The following is a 27,866-nucleotide window of genomic DNA, read 5'->3' on the forward strand; positions in this document are numbered from 1 at the left end:
TTTCCAAAGTTGGCTGAATACAATGGCTAGATATTTTTAATACTGCTATTAGGAAAATCAATATTAGGTTTTCAGGAACTTTCAACTCAAAGGAGGGAATTCTATTTCAAGAACATCATGGAGGTAAGAACCAGCAAAGGAAGAGGCCAAGGGTGATTTTACATGCACGTTCTCCTTCCACAACTTTTATGGAAATTTCTTTTAAAGAACTCTGACTTGATGAATATAATGAAAGAAAGGCTTACAACAAGAATAGATGGACTAAAAGCCAACCCCTTAGCATGTCTTACTTAATAGGCCTCAAAATAATCACTTTTTTAGTACGACTGAAAAATAATAAGCCATGTATATCATCTAAAGCAGCAAAACATACACTTTTAAATGAAGAAACATTTTTAAAGAGTTTTGAAATATTCAGAACATCTTAAAAAAATTTTTTTTATGTTTGTTTTTGGTGGGGGGCGGGGGGGGCGGGAGAGGACAAAAACACAGAATCCGAGGCAGGCTCCAGGCTCTGAGCATCGGCACAGGGCCTGATCTCACAAACCATAAGATCATGACCCGGGCCAAAGTCGGACGCCCAACAGACTGAACCACCTAAGTGCCCCGAAATATTGTAGCATCTTAATTATACCTGTTTTATTACTTAATACAAATAATAAATTAACCAGTCTCTGTTTTCCTCTTAAAGTATATCGAAATTCATTAAGCTGGCAGTCTTCCTTTTTACTACTTCACTAAGTTTTGTTATTTTAATAGCTTGAATATAAAACTGTTTTTATAGACTACTGATTCCTAGCTCCGAATGAAAACAGCAAAGCATACAAAGCTTTTATTTCTGTCGTGGCTGATGGACTACCAAAGAGAGGAGGGGGTGCCAACAAGGACTGGGAGATTCTTTTCAGCCCTCACACTTGGCTTTCTTGCAAGCTGGAAGAGAATCATCATCTGCTTCTGAGGGCCGAGCTTTCTTCACTGTGGAAATAATTCCAAAAGCAGTTTTTCTAGTTTCTGTAAAACAAACAGGGAAACCATAGTGCTTAGAGTTAAGACATGAGTGAAAAACAGGTGGTTTAACAAGTTTCACCATGTTACTTTGACTTAACAGTATTTGTAAATGATAAAACCAGAATGAACAGCTATGGATTCTGATGCCATCCACTGTTACTACCTTCTCCCCACAATGTAGATAAACATCAGTATATTATTTACATCTAATTCATTTTGAAGGGATTACTCAAGGATAAAACTGCAGGGCAGGTTCTCTTTAATGTGTCCCTGGCATCTTATGTAGCCAGGACCCAAGTCACAGACCTTGGTGTGGCGGACACTTTATGTATGGGAGGAAAATGAATCCAGACCAGACCACGAGGTCAACGGTCAACTGTTGTCATTCCCATTGTGATTATGTGTGCTCACTTCATTTTACAAGCATATACCACATCTGGGTCCCTCACTAGGTCATCAGTGTACCTCTGAAGAATCAATCATATTGTACTGTGAAACACCCAGCAATGCCTGTTATCTAACAGGTGTTCAATAACTACTTGTTGAGTGAATGAAGAAAATCAAATTCATGCATTTCTCAATCTCTCATATATTGGTGACAACAGACAAAGAATGAGAATTAGGAGATGTTAGGTCAGGCTGGCAGCAGAGTTCAACTTAAATCTGTTCAGTTTCGGCTAAAAATGTACTATGGGGCCAGGCACTATGTCATCTACAAAGGGTACTGAGATGCCTACTTAGTGCCTCTTTCTACCACACACTGAGATAAGCACATTCTGGGCAAATGTAACAGGAATAGAGGTGCCCGTAAGAAGATGCAGCTGCCTGGATCAATCAGGAAGGTATTGTAACAGAAACAACACTAGGAATCCAAAAAAGAAATAAGAGGAAAGGAAAGGAAAGGAAAAGAGAAAGAGGAAAGGATTTCTTTGCAAAAGCACGGAGAGAGAAGTAAGAAGAACCTAGTATGTTTAGGGAACAATAAGCTGGTGTGAAGGAGGAGTGTGAAAAAAAATAGGGGGAAGCAGGGCAGGAGAGGTAGCTTGCAAAGAACTATAGTGCCATGAAAACAAAGATCCAAATTTAATCATGATGAAATAAGGAAGGACTAGGGAGGAGAGAGATCCATTAGCAGCAAAGAAGGTGGAATCAAAATAACTTCATGAACATAAATTTAGTTAAGAATTATTTCTTGCTTGAAGTAATAAAAGTTAATTCTCAAGAGTTAAGCAAGCATTACCTTCTCATTTATCAGGATTAATTTACCAGGTCTCCTAGATCTTTGCCAGTTATTTAAAACATTTGAATTTATAAAAGGGATAGAACTGTCAAGGTCATTAAAATGCCCACTTCCCCTGTCCCTTCTGTACAACCTCCTTAGAGTAGCTATTCACCGGTTTCTGGAACCCCACAGGACCCATCTAATTCTGATTCCCCATAACAAGCCTTCTGACATTGAATGGCAGCTACTATGTGTCCTAAGTCTTCTGTTTTCCAGGTATCCATTCCAGCACTGCTTTCATCACTTTCCCTCATGAGCAGGTTTCCAAGCCCTTTAAGAACCTATTGGCCATCTTCTGGAAGGGCTCCTGTGCACTGCTGCCCTTCTGATATGTGGCACTCGGGATGATACACATGCCAGCTGAGATCTCATCAATGCAGAGGGTAATCTTGAATCCCCTTGCTTCAGATTCTTTTATTTCTTCTCGTGTAACCTGAGGCTGAATTAGCAATCTTAGGAACCCACCACACCACAATCTAATACTAATCTCAATGTCAACTAACACCTGAGTAACCATACTGCATCCTCTAGACATGTTGTTAATTCTGCAGGGACAACGGGCATACACTGGGACTGTCACTAGGGTGAACAATAATGCTACCGTAAAGTCCATAAGGCTTCCTTTAGTTTAGCTTCTAGAAAAGTGTAGCTTTATATATGTCCTATGTTGAACAGTTGAGTTTTTTAAAGTCAAAGGAAGAACTTCATATTTTCCCCTTTATATGTTCTTATTAGTCTCCCTTTCTTGTTCAATCTATTTTGGAACACCAATTGTTATCCAAAATCTCAAGAATTCCTTATGTTCACTTAAAACAGACAAAAATAATGGCAGAACAACGAAAGCATGAACCAACTGTTCCCTAATTTCAAGAAAATCTTGATGAAGTCCTAATTAATTTGGCCAATCCCAGAGCTTATGTGACGGAGTCTAGGCTAATAACAATCTCAAACTAAAAATGTTGAAAACAGAAGGAAAATCATCTAGTTCATGGTAAGTCAATACAGTACCCAGCTCTCCCAAGTGGAGATCAGACCATTAAAATCTAGACACAACACAGGCCTCAATAACTCACCTATTCATATGCCACATAACCTCATCTATGTGTAGCAACCTATTTCTGAAGGTTAAAATTCATCTAAGTGGTATCCAGTAAACTGCCTCGTGACCACTGCAGCTGGTGCTAAGCATCATAGAATGGAGATAGGACAGCAGATCCAAAGTGTGTATTTTTTTTTTCTTTTAATAAAACCTCACTTTCATTTTCCAAAGTCTTGGCATATCAAATACTCATGGTTTAATTTTTATCATCTGATGAACAAGAAGTTCAGTGGCTTCAAGTAGTGGCATTAAGGTGAGGAGGGAGATATACGTAAACGAAACGTGAGTAAAAAGCATACAGTGTGCACATAGGTGAGCATGTAAACAAAAAATGAGAAAAAGAATCACGAGTTGTAATACACGTGAAAAATGACTATTTGAGTTTGTTAGTTGGGTTTTTTAAATGTATCTGCTGTTCTGGGTTCTTAATAAATGGCTTAACATCAATTTTTCATGTTTCGGTTCTCAAAAATGGTGATTTTCGGCAGGGGAAGCATGCCCCTCTGGAGAGGAGGCAGGGAGAAAGCCTAGACTAGAAGCCTATCAAAATGTAGACAGGGCTTGAAAGGCACATTCAGTACTCATTTTTGTAATGCAGGCTATATTCATTCCACGGATCACACAGAGTAAAGCCCGAAGGGAAGGGCGGAAAGTGTTGCCGGATAGTCAAAACAGGCTGAGCGGTGGTGACCCTCAAGGAAGTCTACAGAGCAGGACAGTAAAGGAAACAGAACTCCGCTGTCTGATAACAAAGACTGGCTCCTAAAATGCCCATCTGGTGTGTTTATCGGAAGAACCTGCTCACCTCCATGTAGAAGCGCCGCTCGGCAGTTGGTGGACACGGCTGCCCTGGCATCACTCTCGGACAGCCCGAACAGCAACCCTCTGGCGGGGCCGTTAAAGCTTTCAACCCAGCGGCAGCCAAAGACAGGAGACAACAGAAATAAAACTGCCAAGGCCAGCCCAACCTGCTCACACCGCGAGAGATCTCAGACAGCAGCTCTTGGCCTGAACGGAACAGGCGTCTAAGCTTTAAGAGTCCCTCGTTCCCCTTTTTCTACTTCACCCTCGACCCAGAAAACAAAAGGATGAAGCTCTCTACGGCCTGATGTTACTTGTTTTTGAAGCTGTTAATTGATAACCTTAGGGTAAAAGGTTAAAAAATAATTTTGTTAAATTTGATGTGCTATTACAAGCATATCAAATTTCAAATTTCCTAAAAGAACACTTCAATTTCTAATTCAGAAAAGGATACAAGTTCGCCACGTCGTATGGGCCTCTTATTTCTAACGGCTAAAATAAAATGAACAAAAAATAGGAGAGAAGTTATTCATAACATTTCAATGATTTCATCTGCAGTAAATCAACAGGATGCCTAAGTATCTAAAAATAATCAACTGCATAAATTTCAGTTCTTATAATTTTGATGGTTTTCTTAAGTTGCTAAAAGTTTCTAAAAGATACTTGAAAGCTTTTAGAATGGCATAAAGACAAAATTTCATAAAAACAAAAACTACAGCCCAAAGGAATGGGGATACATTTTACTCTTTAGCAATTATAACAAGCAAATGCAGTTCAAAATGAAAATATGCAATAAGGATTCATTTCATGACTATTTTAAATTTCCCTTTTCAAAGTTTTTTTTTTAACTTGAAAAGTGAAAACAAAGCACTCAATTGCAAACTTACCTTTTCTGCAGCACTGGATATAATTACATTCTACAAAACAGAAAGTGATCAATATTATTCATCTTACATAGATGTAAAAAAAAAAAAAATGAAGTCTTCTAATACAAATAACCAGTAATCACTTTACAACATTTTAAGGCTCTACAAATACCAACCTCTTTCAAAGATAAGGTAAAGAATCAGGGTCAAAGAATGAAAGACCTTATGATCAACAGCAGCCTATATATGACAAGAAATAGAATAAGCCTTCCCACCAGATCTGAGAAAAGATAAATTCGTTTAAAAAACTAGTTGAAAAGGTCACATAATCTTAATTCAATTCACTGATGACAAACAATTGTTATCCAGACCATTTTTTTCACAGTAGGTAAATTGCAAATTCCTTATTGGAAGATAAAGGGTTTTAAATCATCTCCCCACCCCACCCCATATTATTCTTCCTTTGATATTTTTCTTTCCCTTAAAAAATTTGCAGGGCTCAGTGACATGGGAGAATTTGTTTCTGGGCCTCAAGAACTTACTGCTTTAGGGAAAAGGAATTAGTTAAACAATTCTAGTGTATTAGTAAAAATTAACTGCTAGATTTGAAAAACATCCTAAGATTGTGGAACCATACCTTTCCTTTGCAGACCTGCATCAAATTGAGGGCATTGGAAATTGTATACCTTCTCATTGTGGAATCTTTGATGGCTGGGCTATAGACAAGTTCAAAACCCACACCTCGGTCAATTGCCTGCACAAGAAATAAAGAAAATAAACCGTCCAGGATAAAAACACACGGTCCTACTTTATTTTCACTAAGATTATGGGGCGCCTGGGTGGCTCAGTCAGTTAGGCATCTGACTTCAGCTCAAGTCATGATCTCACGGTTCATGGGTTCGAGCTCCGCATCGGGCTCTGTGCTGACAGCTAGCTCAAAACCTGGAGCCTGTTTCAGGTTCTGGGTCTCCCTCTCTCTCTCTGACCCTCCCCTGCTCACGCTGCCTCTCTCTCTCTCAGAAATAAATAAAACATTAAAAAATATTTTTTCACTAAGATTCTCCCTCATCTCCTCAACCCCACCACCCACCTCCTGCATGTCAAGGTACAACCTTAAACAAAGGCGGATTTACGCCCCAATGGCACCATCCACAGGAGAAGGTAGGTGTGTGGCTCTGTTCAATCAACAGTTTATCTTGGCTGTGGAAAAGCTGACTTTATATGAATAGGAATCCCGGGGAGGCTATAGACAGCAAAGCCCTGGGGGATAGCAGATGGGCTATTCCTCCATGAATTAGTACAAGGGAAATGGAGATATGTCCCCCATACTTAGGGTAAATAAACTATTTGCAAATATAGTAAAACCAAAAAAAAAAAAAAAGTAATTTGACCCAAGAATGAAGAGACAAAGAAATGAAGAGCTGAAAAAAAGCTCAAAGAACAGGGGTGGGAAGACCTCTCAGGTAAATCAATTACTACATAAATTGAATGAAGGAAGTAGTATGTGCCAGGCACCGTGCTAAGAGTCTTATGCATATATTTAACCTTTATGACACCTTTATCAGGCCTTGTGACACAGACTGCTAACTATCCCCAATATCTGTTCTCCCTCACGTTTTGTTTTTATTCTCCCTTTTTTCTTTATTTACTAATAGAGTCCCTGAGTTTGGGCTGGGCTCATGGATGCCCCCCCAAAAAGGTGGAAGAAACCTGAGCTCTTGACCATTTTGTCCAGCTCACCAGGCAAGCTTGGCCTCTTATGTGAGAAAAAGAAACTTCTTTCCTACTTAAGGCATTCTTTTTTTTTTAATTCTTTTTTTAATGTTTTTAAAAATTTATTTCTGAGAGAGAGAGAAACAGTGTGAGCAGGGGAGGGTCAGGGAGAGGGAGACATAGAATCCAAAGCAGGCTCCAGGCTCTGAGCTAGCTGTCAGCACAGAGCCCGACACAGGGCTCAAACCCACGAACCTGAGATCATGACCTGAGCCAAAGTCGGATGCTTAACCAACTGAGCCACCCAGGCGCCCCAAGGCATTCTTAATAGATAGGCATCCACAGGTAAGAAAATAGCCTGGAAGGGGTGGAAACAGGATTGAAATCCACCACTACACTGTTCTCTTCTCTGAAGAGCAAGTAAGTTATCTTCATCCACTCACAACAGATGTGTTATGCCAACCACCGTGTGGGAATGGTGAGCAAAAGCTGATATGGCTCCTCCCTTTTCAGAGCTTATAGTTTAGTGGGGGGACTATCAAATATTACACAAAAACACAAAACCTCAACTCTGAGAAGTGCAATCAAGGAGAAGTTTAGGAGTGGGTGAAGAAGGAATTGAGGAACTAGTAGAGAAAGGAACATTTCCTTTTTTTAAAAATTTTTTTTTAATGTTTATTTATTTTTCAGAGACAGAGCCCGAGCAGGGGAGGGACAGAAAGAGAGGGAGACACAGAATTTGAAGCTCCAGGGGCTCAGAGCCCGACATGGGGCTTGAACCCGTGAACTGTGAAATCATGACCTGAGCCAAAGTCAGACGCTCAACTGACTGAGCCACCCAGGTGCCCTGAAAGGAGCATTTGCAGAGGGAGGAATACATGGAGAGGCTCTGGGGTTAGAGGGAATATGGGAGCACTGAGAGGGGTTGTGGGCTGGGGAAGAGTGAGGGGGCCCCTATGGTGGGAGTGGACGCTAAGGACGATGAGAAGGGCCACGTGCACAGGTCCTTAGGACTGGAGACAGGACTCATCTGAGCAGTGGGAAGTACTGAAGGATGCTAACATGGGCAATGGCAAAGCCACTTGGTTGCAGCAGTCTTCTGAATGAACAAAGGAAGGACAGCAGGCATAAACCCCACAATACAGTCCAAGTCTGTTCCTGGCAAATGAATTTCTATCACCCAGAGGATGAGCTGGGAGTGGTCTGCTGGGGCCGCTGGAGGTCTACTCCTGTTGTTCACAGGGAACGGAAAAACCTGTCTTCTACACAACCGGCAGCTCACCTTGATTTAATTCAGGTGTACATGGAAGGCTCCTACTTTCTCTCCCTGAACAGAGACTGCCTTTCTCCCATCCCCTAATCTTCTCTTCCCTTAACTTACCTCCTGCCTGAAGACTCGGAGATTTTATTTTAGACTTCCTTACATACTTGATATTAGTTAAAATTTACATGCTATTTTCCATACTACAACCTTCCCTTCTCCCCTTTTCTGACAGCTTTTCCCCCACTTCTAATCCCTGGGCTTGTGTTATTTCCAGGAATGATGTGTGTTATAGTCTTTGTGCCATAGTTAAATGGACTCCTCGTTCTTCCTGTCCGTCTTGTACACTTCTTGAGAGCAGGTGTCATGATACTGCGTAAAACACAACTGCCTTTTATACAAAACATGTTTAATATATTTATATTCTGAGTAAACAGCAGCTTACAGAAAAGAGGTTATATGATAATGCTGTTCACTATGGATTATTCATATTAAAAGGAACCAGGGTGAGCTTGCCTAATTATTCAGCGGATAAACCAAAACACTTCCTTTAGCCAGATTCCCAACAATCCCATTGGTTACTTCTCTTACCTGAACTACTAGTTAGCCAAGGAAACCGACACTTTTCTTCATCCTTCTATTTGCTGAATTAAAACACAATGTAGTAGAATGGAGAAGAGGGGAAATAAAAGATGTGGATGATACACACAACTGGGTGACCAGATCATAAAGTATTCCTAACTGTATCTAAAATTTTAGTCCCCTCTGGGGATAAGATCAAAATTAAAAACTCCTCTTTTGGGGGGTGGGAGGAAGAAAAGTGACAATTATCAGCTTAATTAGTTTCTAAGAAAAAAGTTGACTTTGCTCTTAGTACATTAATCAAGTTCACTTTTAAATAGCTAAAAGTCTGAGACAGAAATCATAATGCACTGTTGAAGGCTGTGAATATTTCTTTCATAACACTACCGCATTTTAAATTTTTAGATAGATAAAATACAGACTCATTACCTGGGCCTGCTTCTAAGACCATTCTAATGTAAATTGCCTTACACTCATCAAATAAATGATTGTTCCTAACAGCCTCTTTTATAAAGAATGACATTGCCTGCCTGATCAGCTTTTGTTCGTATCTCTGACCAAGGTTCTGGAATAGGCAGATGATCAGATTTCTTTACTAATGAAAAATAACAGTCATAATGACACTACAAACCAAAGGCAGGTGTGTGATACTTGAATCAAGAAATACTGGTGGTAAAATTTCAAGAATAAGCAAAGCTTAAGATGACAGAAAATAAATAGGTAGTTGATTACTAGGACAATATACAGATTCTCTGTTAATTTCATAAAAATGCTTTATTGAATTCAAAACCATTCAACGCCCTTTTGGTGTGTCATTATTTAAGACAGATCATTTGTTCACATAATTCACAAATGAAAGTAACATTAGAAAGCAGTATAAAGGGACACCTGGGTGGCTCAGTGGATTAAGCATCCAACTTCAGCTCAGGTCATGATCTCATGGTTCATGAGTTTGAACCCCATATCGGGCTCTCTACTGTCAGCGCAGAACCTACTTCAGAAATGGTGTCTCCCTCTCTCTCAGCCCCTCCCCTGCTCACATTCTTTCAAAAACAAACATTTAAAAAAAAAAAAGAAAGCAATATAAAGTCTTACTTAGACCTCTGCTCCCATCTGTCCCATCCCTACCTCCCATAATTTCTATTAATTTGAGTCTTCTTCCACAGTGTATTCATACAAATATAAGCAAATATGACTATGTTATCTTTCTTCTTAATCAGAAGGTGGCCTAACACATTCTTGTTCTCACTCAAAGGGTTTTCCATGTTAGCTCATAACTTGAGCTCTGTTTTATAGCTGCATAGTATTTCATGGTAGAGGTATGGCATGTAATTAAACAAACCTCTACTGATAGACTCTGGGATGTTTCAATATATTTGTAGAATAAGCACTAAAGTGGAATTGCTGGGTATTACGAGTTGAATTGTGCCGCACACACCCTCCACCCCCACAAAGGTATGTTGAAGTCCTAACCCTCCATACCTCAGAATGTGCCCTTATTTGGAAACAGCACTGTTGCAGATGTAATTGGTTAAGATGAGGTCACTGGTGTACGGTGGGCCCCTAATGCAATGACTGGTGTCCCACAAAATGATGACCATAGGGAGAACACACTGTGAGGACAAAGGCAGAGACTGTAGCAACGCAGCTGCAAGCCAAGGAATGCCAGAGGTGGCCAGCAAGCCACCAGAAGCCAGGAAGAGGGAGAGAAGGGTTCACCTATGGGTTTCAGGGGAGCACGATCCTAATGACACCTTAATTTCAGACCCCTAGCCTCCAGAAGCGTGAGACAATAAATTTCTGTTGTTTTAAGCCACCCAGTTTGTGATACTTTGTTGTGGCAGCCCTGGAAACTAATACACAAGGTCATAATGCAAAGCATTTGAGATTTTGATGGTTATTGCCAAATTACCCACTTCCCAATAGTGATCGCTTCAATTTACACTTTTTGAAGCAATGCATGAGAATGCCTGCTTTCCCTCAACCTTATGACACAATGTATCATCAAACCTCTGGGAGCATGCCAGTTAGGTGATTTTAATGTGAGTTTTTCCTATTACGATGAATTGAAGTATCTTTCATGTTTGAGAGCCATCTGTTATTTCCTTTCCTGTGAAATGTCTTTTTCATATTCTTAATCCATTTTAGAAACAGGATTGTTCATCTGGCTTTCTTAGCTTCTCATTTTTTCAAGGGGCTCTTTATATATTAGAGAGATTAACCTTTTGTCTCTGATATAAATGAAAATATTTTCACCACTCTGTCATTGGTCTTTTAACATTCTTTCTGGTTTTTATGCCACGCAAAAATTTTTGAAACCCGCAGGTTGGCTAGCACTGGGGGAAGCACTGGATCAATAAAGCACTCAACACAGTTAGGTTCACAATATGTGTGACAAAAAAGAAAGTGTAGAGAGCGCTCTCACTCAAGTATATATGGCATGATTCCTGGAACAACTTCACTGCTTCAGACACCGTTTACTGGACATTTCTCAGTGTGGACTAATGGGACCGTGAAGACAGAAATGGATTACAGTTAAAGGAAGTGCTGAGAGGAAAACATCAGAGAGTAGAACACATACAAGCACTGAAATAACTCCAGAGACTTGAAGTCATTGTTGAATGGCAATAACACTGGGGGCAGGGGAAAATCAAAGCGAAGCTAAAGATATGCACTGCTTAAAAAAAATTATCCTCAAAACCCGAATTCCTTAAGATCACATTTTGAAATATGAAATTATTCCATGCTTAACAAAGAGCTCTGCTGTAATTTTAAATAGCATTTCCCAGCGGGAAATGATAGCAGATTTAGAATCAGAGCTGAATACAATTCCCAAGTCAACTTTTGAGAGAAGAGCCACATACTACCTGAGTCTCAATTCCTTATCTGAATAGAGGTGATCAAAATCTACCCACCCTACAGCTATTGGGCTAGAGCAGATGAGAGAGTGCCTAAAGCACAAGTAATTAGAAGTCATCTGATTGTCCAAGAGGAGCTGATTTCAATTGTTTTGAAAGCCAGCTATCACATGGTAAAGTTGTGATTCCCATACAAGTTACCTAGACTCCAGAAGAGGTTTGTAGATTTCAGAGGAAATTACATAATTGATATCATGGTGCCCTAAGCACATGGTGAAGACAACCGAGGGGTTGTGAGCTGTAAGTTGTACAAATGGAGGGCTCTGGTGTGCTGCTCTAGCCCCTCCTTCATAATCCCAACCGCCTTCTTCTTCTGACTTTATTGAGGAATAGCTGATAATAGAAGTGTACATATTTAAAGTATATGATGCAATAATTTGATAGACATATACATTGTGGAATGGTTACCAAGATCCATGTAATTTGTACGTCCATCAATTGACATAGTTAACACAGTCAATTTTTTTTTCTTGGTGAGAATGCTTAGGATCTATTCTCAACAACTTTCAAGTGCACAACACCAATATTATGAACTATAGTCACCTAAGTATATTAGATCCTCAGAACTTACTCTTCTTATAACAGAAAACTTGTACCCTCTAAACTAGCATCCCAAGCTTTTGAGCTGATAACTGTCACATGGCTTAAAGCCTCTAGGTAAAGGACTAACGAATAAAATATCTTAATGCTCCTGCTTTTCACCACCACAAAAGAAAATGGTACAAATCCTACCCAAATTAAGATCTATGCCACATAAAGTGATCCTTATAAAAGCTAACCTATCAACTTCTCGTGGCCAAAGACAAGTTTACTCTCAAGTCCAAAGAAGTATGCAAGGATCAAGTCTTAAGACTTAACCGTTAACCCACATTGACCACACGTTCCATACATTCATGGTGAACATATCTCCATATTCTGATGTAAGCACATGGCTCCACATCTAGAATAGATGTGATTAGACACAAATACATACACATCCATACAACTTATTCCCCCTGAACAATAAGCTAGATACCACTCATCATGTGTTTCCAGCTTTCTCTTTCAAATGGAAAATGGGTGGTGAATAAATTAATAGGGACTTTTCTGCTTCCTGACCGATTCACACCACAGCCTACTTCTACACTAGATGAAGACTAAAAATAATCTTGCACAGCCTTTCCTTCCACTCCATCATCTAGTTTTTATTAAACAACATATGTAAAATGTTCACACCAGATTTTTTAAAAAAGCAGACACTATGTTAAATACTGCATATCCCTCTCCACTTGTCAAATTTTTACTTTTCAGAATTCTCAAACTGAAATATGTGGGAATTTAGCCAAAAATATCCATCAAACACTTTTCCTGAACTTACAGATGGAACTGGACGGTGGACTGTCCTAGTGCCACTGTCCCCAGCACCATCCGCTTTGTGCTGCCCCAGTGCCCCACTTCCCGCCTGGCCTGTGCTTCCTGCCAGATACTGACAACCAGCTCAAGGCTGATGATAAGCAGGATCTGTCCATGTTCCGCAAGCTGCACCTCAGGAATATATTAGACCTAAATTCATTACGCTGACAAATTTTAGCAAGCATCCATTATAGGCAAGATATTAGGGTGATTAAAAAAGGCCTCACCCATAGTTGGTTCTCTCTAGAGGCTCACCATCAGGGCTGAACAGTAGAGCACATTCCAAAGAAACCAACTGAGGGGAGCCTGAGTGGCTCAGTTGGTTGAGTGTGTGACTCTTGATTTCACCTCAGGTCATGATCTCACAGCTCATGAGTTCTAGCCCTGCAATGGGGCTCTGTGCCGGAAACGTGGACTCTGCATGGGATTCTCTCTCTCCTTCTAGGTCCCTCCCCCGACTCATGCACACGTGCTCTCTCTCAAAATAAATAAACTTAAAAAACAACAACAGCAGCAACTGAAAGCCTTTTCCAAAACAGCCACCAAGAAGCTTACCACTGTTATGGGACATGAGGAATTGTGTGCTGTGCACTGCTCTCTGTCCCATGGACCTGGCCTTAGAATCCATCACATGCCGGGGCGCCTGGGTGGCTTAGTCGGTTAAGCGTCCGACTTTTGCTTAGGTCATGATCTCGCGGTTCGTGGGTTCGGGCCCCGCGTCGGGCTCTGTGCTGACTGCCAGCTCAGAGCCTGGAGCCTGTTTCAGTCTGTGACTCCCTCTCTCTCTGACCCTCCCCTGCTCACGCTGTCTCTCTCTCTCTCTCCTAGAAATAAATAAAAAATATTAAAAAAAAAAAAAGAATCCATCACATGCCACTCTGTCCTCCCAACCAAGGACACAGTACCATGTGTAGGTTTACTCAGGCAAAGACCTCTGGAAAATGGCCTTCCTTGTTCATGAAGACAAAGAGAATGGTAAAAACAGTTGCAAGCTGAATAGCAACTGCTAGTGGCTGCATCGCCTAACTCTAGTGGGTGCCATTCACATAGAAACTGGACTGGTGGGTTGAAGCTGGTATAAAGCCTTGGCAAACTTCTAGAGAGACTGCTACCTCTGGAGAGGAACAATACCTCTGGTGAGGCCAACGAGACTGCCATCACCTTGGGAGTTGTTTTAGGTCGTGCCTTCTACCACAGGTAGCTGGGGCCTATCAGAGACTCCTGTGACAGGGTATCGACCAGACCAGTCCCAACCCTTGACTAAAGAGCTGCACAGCGTCTCCTTGCCGGCCTGCATTTTATCATATTTCATAAGCGAGCTGCTCAACAACATAGATCTCCAACTCTAAAATGTGACGATTTGGGGTTTTCTTTTAGTATCTACTTACTTGTTTGTAAGTACTAGTAAGAACATGGGAAACAATGATTTGAGCTTAATAAATACTGTTATATGTTCAGTAGCACTCTGTATTTATCAAAAGAAGCCCTGGTTTATAGTTTTCCCTTCACACAGATGACTTCAAAATTCTGAGTACTTTTCAAGTTTTTTAGTAGCATATTTTTAGGGGTAGAACATAAGCCAACTTAAATTTTTCCACACAGATTCAATTTTTGCACACCACATAGATCAATGTTCTCCTCTCACTGTCTCCCCCTATTCTTGGCATCGAGCCAATTCCCTGGCAGCGGCCACAGCAAAACAAAACTTAAGGAAGCTGGGATTCTATAGAGACAAAATAGGGGAGTTATCGATCTTGAAAAAGTGCATAAATTTTTAATTTTCCAATTCTGACAGGACTGGGCATGTCATCTGGATGGTCTGTTGAACCCTTTTTCTCCTTCAAGAGTAGTTCTGGAGACTGGGAGACAGGACTGGAAGCTGCTATTCTAAAATAGTGTCCTCACCTTCCCTAGGATCTGGCTGCGGACAGAAATGGCCGGCAGCGTGCTGACCCGCCGGCTACTGACATGAGAACTACCGCCCTTCTGATGAGAGAAGACGGACAAGAAGGTGTGGCAGACGGAAGACAAAGGGCAGGGAAGAACAGGAGAAGCTAGGTAGAAAGGTAATGAGAAAACTTCTACTGCAGGGGAAGGGCCCACACTTCCCTGTGTACATGGCCGTCCTCTCAGGTGATTATAGAAGTAACCCAGGCTTCTGTGCGAACCAGCAGGCTTCCATGCAGACTTTCATTTTGCCTGGACTTTGTCTACTGGGCTTTCCACACCCTGCTTCTTTCTGTTCCTACCCGTCCCAGCTCACTGGTGCCTCAGGAACCCTCGATGTATTTTTTTCCCCTACCTCTTCTTTCTCAATTGCCCTTTCCCCTCATGTTCCATGTTCAGGCTCTAAGTGTCTGTCATTATGGCTATCCTCTTAAGAAATATCCTTCATTGGGGCGCCTGGGTGGCTTAGTCGGTTAAGCGTCCGACTTTCGCTTAGGTCATGATCTCGCGGTTCGTGGGTTCGAGCCCCGCGTCGGGCTCTGTGCTGACTGCCAGCTCAGAGCCTGGAGTCTGTTTCAGTCTGTGACTCCCTCTCTCTCTGACCCTCCCCTGCTCACGCTGTCTCTCTCTCTCCTAGAAATAAATAAAAAAATATTAAAAAAAAAAAAAGAAATATCCTTCATAAAGTTTGGTTTCTAAAGCCTTTTAAAAACATCTTAATAATTTACTAGATAGTTTTTAAGCTCCCTTTCTACCTTTGGTCAGCTTCCAAAAACAAAATCCTCTTTTCTAAACTGCCTTTGCTTTTTCCTTCTAAAGAACATCAATTCCTTTTCCCCCTTTCCCAGTTTGTTAATGCAAGTTTTTACAGATTCACGTACAGAATGGAAAGTATGACACTTACCACATTAATAGGGGGTCTTTTGAAGTAAAATGGTAGTTTCTCTGTTACAGTTATGCAGACTAAATCCACATCTAAATGTGTACAAGCAACCTGTCAAGAGGAGAAAAACAGGTAAAGCCGAAAAACTGGTTCACATTAAGAAATATGGTCACACCTGATTTAAAGGAATATAGACAGACATGGTTCACTCTGGAGGCATCATAATGGTTCTATGTTGAAATCCGTCCGTCAGAGATTAGCCATTCCCTCATGCCTAGTTTGGACGGGGTAGCTGTAGTCTAGCTGAAGCAGTGATGTGTCCGTGGGCCATTTCCAGAGACAGCCTAGACACCCTCTAACTCCAGGTCTGCTACCTAAGGATGGGTTGCTAAGAGAGGCTCAGTTTCTGGAAGGTAAGTTCAGATTGTTCCAGAAAGAGGCAATGAGTTGTTCTGAAATCCAAGAAAAAGAAAAAAAAAATAGGCCAAAGGAATACAGGCATGGCCCATTTATTCCACAGATTTATTTCTGTGCCAGGAACTGGCCCAGCCTGTGGCTCCTATCAGTCTACGGAGGAGCTGGAAGAACACTAACGTGCCCTCCCAATGCGTCCTGTTGAAAGTCTAACAGAAACAGTCTACACGAATGGTCCACGCAGAGCTGTGACAAATCAAATGATACTGAATGCATTCTTCAACTTTTAGTTTCCCTTTCCTTTGTTCTAATTTTTGCCCTTACTTACTGATCAATACACAGCATTTATTCCCAAGGCTTTGAAATGGCTTACCAAATACAAAATAAAACAAGTAGGTAAGGAAAACAGGATAAATGGGAAGCAAAATAAAGCAGGGGAAAGGTTATGAACAGAAGAGTTTAAGGCCGAGACCACTGCTAGAAGATGCAGACCTGGCTCTGACCTTGCCACTACTCGATTTACAGTGACAGACAGAATTGCCTATTTTGTACCATAGTAAAAATAAGCCTTGCTGACAATGCTGGTGCGTGTAGGCTTGATGAACAAACTCAGACTGCCATGATGGCAATGCTGGCAAACCGACATCGGGGACTCGGACGGAGGGAAGGCCAGGGCAAGGAAGAGGGTAAAGGGCCCACGATAATGTCCCCCCCTATGATCAGCTTGGCCTTCTACCCATGACAGGGATGTCACACCTTGCCTTTTTTCTTCAGAATTCCGACCGACCCCACTGCAGGGCTTTAGGAAGCAAGCAGTGATCAGCGCCTGCGTGGCCTGACACTCACAGTAACTTAGCAAGCCTGGGAGGTAATGCTGTTCGGGCAGAAACATTTGGCTCATGAGGAATCTGCCCCGTCCCAAATGCTACAGCTGTCTGACTCATAAAAGACTCATTGAAAATGTGACAAGAACGGATGAAAAGCTCCAAACAGAAGATAAAACAAGTGTGGCTTCTGGTCACCATTTTCAAACTATCAGAATAGGAAAGATCAAAAAGTTCAGCAATCCATTGCTAACAAGGGAATGAATAAACAGGCATGCACAGGGTCTTTAAATTAGTACGGGATCTTGAAAAGCATTTCAGCAACAGGTAAAATTTTAAACACACACACCAGCAATTTCACCTGTAGGAATGCACCCTATAGAGACCCTCTAGAAATATATTCTATAGCCACATGCCCTACAGATGCTTGAGGATATGAGCACAAGGACAGTCCCTGTAAAACCAATCATAAGAGATGCAACTAAATATCCCTCTATATTGTTTAAATTATAGTCCCTGTAAACATTAGAATATGCTGAGTCCTTCAAGAGAATGACCTCATTCTAATCTCTAATTGATATTATGGAAGTATATACACTGTTAGATGCGGGGGAAGAAGTATGGTGTTAAAAAGGAAGGAAGGAGGGAGTGGAAGGAAGGAGTAGATAAATAACTATTTCTAAGATACACAAATGCTGTTAGCTGTGGTTGCCTCTGGACACAAGGGACAGAGACTATTAGGTAGGAAAGAAAGTGTACGTTTCAATGCACACCCCCCTGTATTGAGTTTATTATCAGTATTTTTTATTTAGAAACAGATTCACTTTTTTAAAGTCTGTTAAGCATTCTTCCCCACAATAAAGCTAAATTAGGCTACTTTTTAACTTATGTATTGCTCCTTTCCCCCCTCTTATGTAACAGCAGCTAATTCAAAAATATCCCTTGTGTTAGTGTAAGTACATGTATTATAATAAATGTTCATTTGCTCCCTCTGACCCCTCAAATGTAAAATGTCTCAGGCCGAATTCTTTTGTTATTTTTCTGTTAATACAAATGTTCAACTGATACATTTTGATAACTATAAAATAAGCGCTAATTTCACATTACAATGAAATACTTTCTACATCATTAAATCAGATTCAATTATGGTCAAGGAATACTTGCAATTAAGAACCTTATTATAGTGGTTTTGGCAAGTTGCCTATGAATTCATATCAGCTGTTCTTCACCTTTTTTATGGCCAAGGACTCCCACAAGGATTCAAGGAGTTTGCAAGTACTCATAGATACATTTACCTTTGATTCTATACAACAAGGGAAACAGGAGGGTAGGGACTCAGTCTACCCCAGATCCCCTTCATGGGTGTCAAGCACATGGTGGTGCTTTATGACAAATAACATGCAAGAGAGAGCCAGACTTACGCAGGGAAAAGAGAGATGTCTATAAACAGTGGCTCTCAACTGAAGGTATACACACACATACACACACACACATATACATACACACATATATACATAAACAAATATATACATATATACACGTATGTATATACACACTTACATGCACGTTTATATACATATATATATACATATATGTCATATATGTATATAAACTCCCCTGAAGAATTTATTTAAAATGGAGATTATCAGGCCTTCCTCCCAGTTATAAATTCAGTAAGTAGGGCCTAATAGCCTGCATTTTAACAACCAGCCCTGTCAATTCTGAAGCTGGTGGAGTCAGACTAAAGCTTGAGAGCACTGCTTCAAACAGTACTCCCTCTCCTCAAGGTGTTCAGAGCAGAGTCTGCGACACTGCTCTTCAAAGGGTAAGGCATGGATTTTGGAAGGAAGAAGAAAACAGAACTTCTATTTCCATTTACTTTTTACTCTCTTAAAATCTGTTTTGTGTGTATACATTATTTCATAAATCATACTGATATAATGGGACATACAAACAACTCCTACAAAAATAAACATACACGTACTGAGGATGAAGGTGCAGTATCGATAGGGAGATCACTTTGGACTACTTTGGAGACCACTGCGCTAAGTAACTTCTCCTCACCTCTCCTCCAGTTACTTTAAATCTCAAATGGGAATAATTAACTCAAAAGTTCCTGAAGCTTCTATAGAACACTGTCTGCCAAATTCCACTGCCATCTCCCATCCCACGAAGCCTTGGTTAATGGACTCCCCTTACAATCTTTCATCTCTGCCTTATCCCTGGGGTAACTATGGAGAGGGAGGGTTTATCCATGAGACATCTTCCAGACACTCAGAATGGAAAATCACATGTTATTTCCCATGGAAACAATGCTATTTAAGGTGGTTAGGTTTTAAACTACTAATTGTTAACATATGTGCGTGTGTTTGCTTTTATGACTCATTTCAGAGACCTTAGTTTTAGAGTATTACATCTACAACGATGCTTGTTTAAATTCTAATCAACTTAAAAGCCAAACAAATAAAATCACTTATAGAATACAACCTGTTAAGCAACAAAGTGCTTGCATCTGACCCAACTCCAGACCATGATATATACTTGTTTTATGATTAAATAAAGAAAATGTCTTTTCAAAATTGATTTTCTGTGGAAAACAGGGAGAATGCTAACTTCAACCGTATCTTAATGAATGGGTAAGATCTGGACAGAGAAGAGGAAGATGTTCCAATTTCAAAACCCATCACAATGTCACTTGTTGAGTATATCTGTAGAGTCAATTCCAAATACCCTGTATGTTATTTATAGCTTTAATCCATCTCCCAGAGTGCTTCTGACAGTTTTATTCACAATATAAAGCATGTGTTCATGCCTTTGAAGTCACCCTTTTGAATAATCTGAGAAGAACAAGGATAGCTGATCCTTAAACGTGAGGGTTAGGGGTGTCAACCTCCCACTTTTGATTCTCCAAAAACTTAACTACGAATAGTCTACTACTGACCAGAAGCCTTACTGATAACATCAAGAGCCAGTTAACAGGTTCGTATGTTTTATGTATTAGATACACTATTCTCATGACAAAGTAAGCTAGACAAAAACAAAGTTAAGAAAATCATAAGGAAAATACATTTACAGTACTGCACTGTATTTATTTAAAAAACTGCATAAAGTGGACCTGTGCAGTTCAAGTCCATGTTGTTCAAGGATCAACTGTAGTAGGATAAAAAGGCTACATAAAATTTTAATGTACTCTAAAACCCTAAGTCCTGGCTCTACTACATACTACCTGAGATTTACAGCAAATCACTTAGCCTAAAATCTCAACTTTCTGTTCTAAAAAATGAGGATAATAAAATATATCTGTCCAGTTTACTCCCAGGATTGTTGTGTTAAAGATAATAAATACATAGAAGGTTTTGGAAGGATATATAAATGTATGTCTTTCTTAAGTGTTTTGTCTCTCCAATCGCCAGTAAATGACTATGGAAATGAAAATCGTGTGTGCTCCAGAATCAACTCAAACAAATGGACAAAAAAAATGAGGTACAAAGCCAACGTTCAGTCTACATTATAACTAAGTTGCTGTTACTTAATAACAAAACTAAGTTGCTATTTAATGAAACTCGAGGCACCCATGCTTCCTCCTTAGGGAATGAGTCTTCTGCGGAACCCGAAAAAAAGAACACTCAAAACCCCAGACCTACTAGATCAGAACCCCCAGTAGTGGGAGATCTGACCTCGTCTGATTTTTAAAAGTTCCACAGGACCTCTGGAAACAGAACCACTTGATCCAACTCATCTTTTTCTGAAACAAAATTCTTGAGAATTACTGTAATTGAGCATTTTATGAAGGGAGTCACCAAATTTTTAAAAAGGCATTCATAGATCATTTGTGCTATTTCATTCATTTGTGCTAATTCATTTTGTGTGAATATGAGTAATTAAGAACCGATAACTTATCTTAAAAACTGAATGCAATCACACATCAGCCTCCCTAGTCAACAGCTCCATCTACTGGATAAACTTAGGGAAAGCTTCTATAATTTTAAAACAGATTTTGCTTAAAAATTAACTATGTAAAATTAAAACGTCAAAGACCAGTACATTCTTTTTCCCTACAATATCCATTTGGTGGATATAGGTTTGGTTGATGGCTATTTTCTCGAATCCAGATGAAGACAACATTCAGAACTTTCTGAACATAGCTATACATATTACACACAGTAAAACATATTCCTGAAAAAAAATATTACAGTTGATTTTTTTTCTTTCCTGTAATCACTTAAAATGCCCAGTGTGAAAAAAATAAAACAAAATAAAATAAAATACTCAATGTATTTGGTCTCAATTTGACAAAATGACCATGCATGTTTAACAACCTTCCCTCCTGAAAAGTCACAGAAATGGCAATTTTAAAAGTACAAAAGGAATTAAATTCATAAAGGCTCTCAGAACACGAAGGGGAAGAGTAGGAGCAGATGGTTGATTCTGAAGGATTTCGAAGACTAAAGGCTGACTAATCGTGCTGGCATACGGACCACACCTCGGAACATGCAAAGGAGAAAGCTAACACAGAGATGAGCTCTTTTATGCCATAGTAGAACTTCACACCTACTTCCCTCACCGGCAGCAGTGAACAGTATGGAGGGCAGAAACTGAAGTGATTTCTGAGCTAGAAAGAGACGGACCAATATTTACCTAAGAGCAGTTTCAAATGGATGAATGGATAAGTGAATGAAGCAGAGAAAAAGAAACAGAAAAAAAGCCTGAGGGACCTTTTCAACCTGAGCCCATCAAGTATCCAGCAAGATGAGTAAGACAAAACAAAAAACCACATGCCACCTAAGCAGCCTCTCGTGAAATTCCAGAATTCCAAGTATAAATGAAAAACCTTAAGTTTCCAGATGGAGTGAAACAGGTCACCTGCAAAAGCATAACATCGGACTTCGTACATAAAATAACAAATCCTATTTTCTTTCACTCTCTGTTACTTACATGAAAAAGTTTTTCTGTCTTTGGAAAAACTGCCACGATATCATACAGCCGGACTCTTGAAGACGTTGCTCTCTGGTGATACAAAAAGAATGTTACTGTACAGTAACGAAGAGCACACACACGGAATTTTGACTCGAGGCCTAGCTGTACTTACATTTCAATCACGTGATACTTCTTATGTGCCATTTCTGTTTTGTTTTGTATGTTGACAGAAACGACTGCCTAAACACATGAGATTTCAGATCCCACCCATCCTTATCCTTCCTACCAACTGTGCTAGAGACAGAAGAATCAAACTGGATAGCTCTTGCTCCTACGAGGGAGTGGAGGAGCCTGCCAGACAGTGAGCATCTATTGTGTGCAGGGCCCTGGGGATACAAAACCATTTCAGGTGTACCTCTGCTCCCGAATGAACGCACCACTTTTTTGTGACACAAGAAACACACATGCTAAGCGTGATATCATTAGGTTCACAATGAGAATGCTCTTAAACAGAAATTGAAATGCTAGATGCACAAGAAAACACCTGATGGTCCTAGGACAGAAGGAGAGGAATATATCAGTTAAAGAGTTATTGCTCAGAAACGAAAATCCCCAACTTAAGCTGTGTGTGTAGGTACATGAAAAGGCTGGAAATCTACGCAGCTGACCCCTGAACACAGGACAGGTGTGCACTGCACAAGGTCCACTTACACATGGATTTTTTTTCAATAAATAGACTACGGTCTTATCAAGGTATTTCCTCTTTCTTGTGATTTTCTTGATAACGTTTCCTTTCCTCTAGCTTACTTTACTGTAAGAATATGGCATGTGATACATATAGCATACAAAAATGTGTGTTAATCGACTGTTTGTGTTATTAGTCAAAAGTCATACATGGATTTTTAACTGTGTGGGGTAGGGGTGGGGTCTTGGTGCCCCCAACCTCAGTGCTATTCAAGGGTCAAATGTATATTCAAACACAGTCTCTGAATGAGGGGATAATATGTGATATTTTTTCTTTGCCTGTTTGCACCTTTACAATGCTTACTTCTTAGTTTGTAAAAAGAAAAGGCATTCTAAAAATCAGAGGAGGAGAGGGGAGGGTTGAAGAGAAGCTGAAGCAGGTGGGAAGGGCTGCTGGGCACACCCATGCCAACACAGGGCAGCTCCTGGTTGTAGGAAAGTCTGGATCTAAATTCTTTGCCCTCTGCTTGGCCTCTCCCAATTGGAAAGGGGACAAAAAGGGGCCACCAGGATGTTCAGGGTAATAAGAGAAAATGAACATGTTTGTGACCCATCAAAAGTCAGCTCCTTTATGCCTACCTGGGCCTCAAAAACCAGGACCCTGCCGTGCAGCTGTATAAAATCCCCAAATTTAGCTTTCCATAATTTCATTAGCAATGCTAATTATTATAAAGGAGGCCAGCCTTTCCTTGAGAACTCCTGTTCTATGGCAAAGGAGTCCATTCCGGCTCACAATAAAACTCACTTTCTCAGAGATCTTGCTTTTTCTCCTTCATGAGATCCTTCCCATTGGCAGGCATGCTCCCCTCTCCCACCTAACCCAGACAGCAGGTTCTCTCCAGACTTCCCTGCGCCTTCCGCTCCCCCGCAGAGTCAGTTTCTCAAGCAAAGTCAGCATCACAGGCCATCTGCACTTCCTCACTCCCCTACCATTTCCATGGAGATGGTTTTTGCCAAGGCAACCAATAACTTCCCCTCCAATAAATCCAAGACATGCTTTAGCTTTTCTCCTGCTGGACTGCGGGGGCCCGCGGATGCTGCTGACCAGTCCTCACTTTCCCTTCTCACTTTTCTCACGTCTTCCTATTTCTCACAGTCCCTCCTCAGTCTCCAATCCTAGCTCCTCCTCCTCTGCTCCACCACTAAATGCTGAAGTTCCTCAGGACTCTGCCCTAGAATTTCTCTTTATTTTTTTTTTAAATTTTTTAAATGTTTATTTATTCTTGAGAGAGACAGAGCATGGGTGAGGGAGGGGCAGAGAAAGAGAGGGAGACACAGAATCAAGCAGGCTCCAGGCTCTGAGCTGTCAGCACAGAGCCCGATGCAGGGCTTGAACTCACGAACTATGAGATCATGACCTGAGTCAAAGTTGCACACTTAACCAACTGAGCCACCCAGGTGCCCCAGAACTTCTCTTTAGATACATCGCACTTGGACCAGGGGTTCTCATCCATGGCCATCACTTCATTTGTTCTCTATAGGGCGACCACTTCCAAATAAGTATCTTTAATCAGGCCACTCTTCCGAAGGCTACACACCTTTTTCCAACTGCGCATTCGACCAGCTCTACTGGAATCCTCACAATAATGTCCCAAATATGATGCCCTCACACCTGCTCCTCCTTCTATGTCCCTTCTCAGGAAAGGGTACCACCATCTACCTAGAAGGGTGCTTAGGCCATGCCTGGGGATCATTATTCTATATCCAATCAACCATCAAATCCTGTCAATCACCCCCCACCCCATCACTCTGTCCAGTCAATCACCAAATCCTGTCAACCCCTGTCCCCCTCACTGCGCCTCTCAAATCCCCTCAACCCCTCTGATCCATTCCCTATAATGCAAAACATCAAAATTCTACTCCCTCACTTAAAACTTTCAAGGGCTTCCATCTGCTCCCCCACACCTACCTCCCTAACCTCATCTCAGGTTAACCAGCTCACTAGGCTCAGCCCTACCGGTGTTGTTTCATTTCCAAGAACACACCATGTTCTCCTTGGATCCAGGACCTGCACATCCTGCTGTGGGGACACTCTCTCTTCTGCTCAGCACTATGTAACACTTACTGAGTCTTCTGGCCCCAGTTGGAATATCAACTTCCTCAGGTTGGCTCCCCTGTTACACGCTCCCAGAGCATCCTCTATTTATTGCCTCCACCTTTTTAAAACATCTCTCACGTTTTTAATTATTTGTTTAATGCCTGTCTTGCCAATTAAACTATAAACTTCCTAAGTTCAACAACTGTGTCTATATTATTCACAGCAATATCCCTAGCACCCACCTTATGTCTGGTTTATATAAATTCAATGAACAACAGTTGTCCAAGGATCCTTTAGTTATGTGCCAAGAGTAGAAGAGACTGCTGTGCTCTGTGAATTCTGAGGACAGGGGGAACAGGCATGTGTCACGCTGGAGGGCAGGCTATGTCAGAGGGGGTGAGGTGAAGACCGGGTTCCAACACTTTTCAACATCAACCAATACAACTTACAGGGCCAAAAAGAAGAAGAATTAGCTTACCAAAACATTGCAGTGAGATGGATCCGAAACGATAATTGTCAGTCTAGTTAAAACTTTAATCGGTCTTGATTTTCCCTATAATCAAAAACATTCTATCAAAAAAAAAAAAAGCTCAAAATACAAATGAATGATTTTCTTCTTTACCAGTGGAAAGTGGTCATTAAAAGGCACTACCAATAAAGGATAGGGACGATCAGTAAAACCTAGTCTTTCTTCTCAAGGAATTTATAATATAATTAGTGAAATAAAGATATATGTTAAACTACACAATGGGATTCTTTAAAGGTTATAGGACTTCAGGAAAGAAGATCATAAAGGAATACTGACTTGATAGTAAGACAATCCTTCACGGAAGGGCTGAGTCTTGATGGAAAAGAAAGACAGGTAAAGGAAGGAGCAAAGCAGGTTAGAGAACCCTACGTAAAACTGGGCATGTCTGAACAGGTATTATACTTCTTAAACAACAAAATACCCACCTGTACAACTGGCAAAGTTGTAAAGAGTTCAGACACAGCTACTGGTTTTTCAATTTCCTACAACAAACAATAAACAGTCACCCTAGATTTTACATGTGAATGGAATGAAGCACAATGGAAAGCTTACAAGGGGTTTTCAGAAAAGTTAATTTCTGGCATCCAGAAACACTAAATAAGTTTTCGTTTTCGTTTTTGTTTTTAAAGGAAGAAAGCAGATGAGCAGAGAAGCAGCTGAGAACATCAATGGATAAAAGGGATGAAAAATAGTTTTTAGGCTGGAATAATCTATAAGGTACAGCTGCTGGTCTAAAGGGAAATATACAAATTTACTAGCATGTTTAAGAAGGAAATCAATTAGCAATGAGTCCAAGCCAGTAAAATAAAAAGGGCTAAATACCACAATTGCCATTTAGTCAGTAACAATATATTTTTAAAAATCATTGCAAGTTACTTAATTGACATCCACTCAACTTTCAGAATCCTTCTACCATGCCCTTGTACTTGAAAGAAAACTTTGCAACTCTCCCACTGTTAACATATAAAATAAGATAGTGCAAAAGAGCTTGCATTTAAGAAATCTGCTCATCTGTAGCTTCTATATTACCAATATAAACAAAAACAATTGCAAAAGCTGGTTATTATTAACTTTAGAAAATATTCTTTACCTGTTTCTTTTCCTTAAATTCAACAACATGATTGATGGCAACAACTGAATAGCCCACTGGAAAAAAAAAACTGAACATTCGTGTTAAAGGTAACAACCTCTTTCCTGTACACATAGGCTCAGCCTGACTCAGGTCAAGATTAGGGGTCAAGAGGGACAGTGGTCTCCCATATGGGCTCTGGTGTCAGACTGCCTGCTTTCAAATCTAAGCACTACCACTTACAAGTTATCCAACCTCAAGTTTCAGGGTCTTTAACTATCAAATGCTGTTAACAACAGAACTTATCTTACACGGCTGTCATGAGAATTAAGATAATAAGCAGAGATGTTTTAGAGCAGGTACAGGCACAGAGGCAGGGCTCTGTTTGACCTCTGTGATGTATAAAGTGATAGCTTTTTGTCTCGCTCATTTCTTTGCTTTTTACCCTTCTACTTCATGCAGAGGCCCTTTTTCTAAGGAGAAACAGAATAATTACTCCCTCACACCACTGCTCACTTCCCCTTTCCAGCTGCCCACCATCAATAGATTGGGAACTCTCTGAGGCCAGGGCCTTACTTTATCAGTCTCAATGTGGCACTGTTATCCACATTCAGACAACCAAAAATATGTCTAAATCATGACTCCTATCTTCAAGTTATTTAAATACCAATGGGGATGACAGGATACTAATATTAAAAGACAATGCTTACTAATGCCAAAAGAGTGGTTCTCCCTCTCATCAGTTTGTCCAATTTCCTTCCTTCCCCTCTCAAATAGCTATTGAGCATTCATTATTTGATAGGCTTTACAGAACCTCTTTATTTTTAAACCTGTCTATCCTCATACTTTACAGTGGAAGGAAGAAGGCAGCAGTGACGATTAACTCCAATAATTAAAACAGGGTCTTATCTTTCAGGGCTTCTGCTCCCTTGGATTCAAATATGAGTAACATTCTAGCATCCTGGCCGTGCTGCTTCCCTCCCAGTCGCCTAATACATCCTTCGCCCCACCCTCCTCTCCTTATTTTTAATAACAATATTCCAACAAGGTCACCCTCACGTCCCAGCCCCCTTCTCTGAATCTCCACAGCATTTCCTGAGCACCTGTTTCCCAAATTGCTGTGCTACTGCCTTGAGGCAGGAAGGGGGTGGTGGTGGTGACACTAAAAGCACTGGTGAAGCATATTTATACACTCGGCAGCCCTGGCTTTTGCCATCCATCAGCCACGGGGCTCTATACAAATCTCCCATCCTCTCAGAGCCGCAGTTTCCTCAACACGCAGGGGGAAAGGAGCTGGACTAGGTAGCAGCTCTCAAGTTTCCCGCGCCCGGCATCAGAGCAACACCGCGGGGGCACCAGCTTCCAGGGACATCCCAGAGATCCCAAGAGACCTGGACGAGGACAGGCCCCCGGGTCCCTCTCGAATGTGGCCCGATGGTGTGGGGACAGCAAGCCCGGGCAGGCACCGCGGGCCGCGCCTGGGAGACTCACGGTGAGCGGCGTTCTCCACCAGCCCACGCAGCGCCTTCAAGTCGGAACCCGCTCTTAGGTCCAAATCCGCGAACACCGCCATGCTGAA

General features: G+C 40.9%; 1 protein-coding gene across 1 annotated transcript; it reads right to left on the reverse strand.

Annotated features, from left to right (window-relative positions):
* Positions 1 to 14: 14 nt before the first annotated feature.
* On the reverse strand, positions 15 to 27,866 carry RPP30 (ribonuclease P/MRP subunit p30). Its single transcript, XM_077779931.1, has 11 exons — positions 27,779 to 27,866; positions 26,309 to 26,364; positions 25,644 to 25,700; positions 25,168 to 25,242; positions 21,926 to 21,997; positions 15,774 to 15,863; positions 5,694 to 5,810; positions 5,078 to 5,107; positions 4,645 to 4,682; positions 4,195 to 4,274; positions 15 to 1,011 (listed from the first exon to the last, which is right to left on the reverse strand). Exons 1-11 carry the CDS (start codon positions 27,858 to 27,860, stop codon positions 902 to 904), a joined length of 807 nt encoding a protein of 268 aa, XP_077636057.1. The 5' UTR covers positions 27,861 to 27,866; the 3' UTR covers positions 15 to 901.

The sequence above is a fragment of the Crocuta crocuta genome, unplaced genomic scaffold (assembly GCF_008692635.1).
Source record: "Crocuta crocuta isolate KB4526 unplaced genomic scaffold, BGI_CrCroc_1.0 scaffold170, whole genome shotgun sequence".
Lineage (NCBI taxonomy): Eukaryota > Metazoa > Chordata > Mammalia > Carnivora > Hyaenidae > Crocuta > Crocuta crocuta.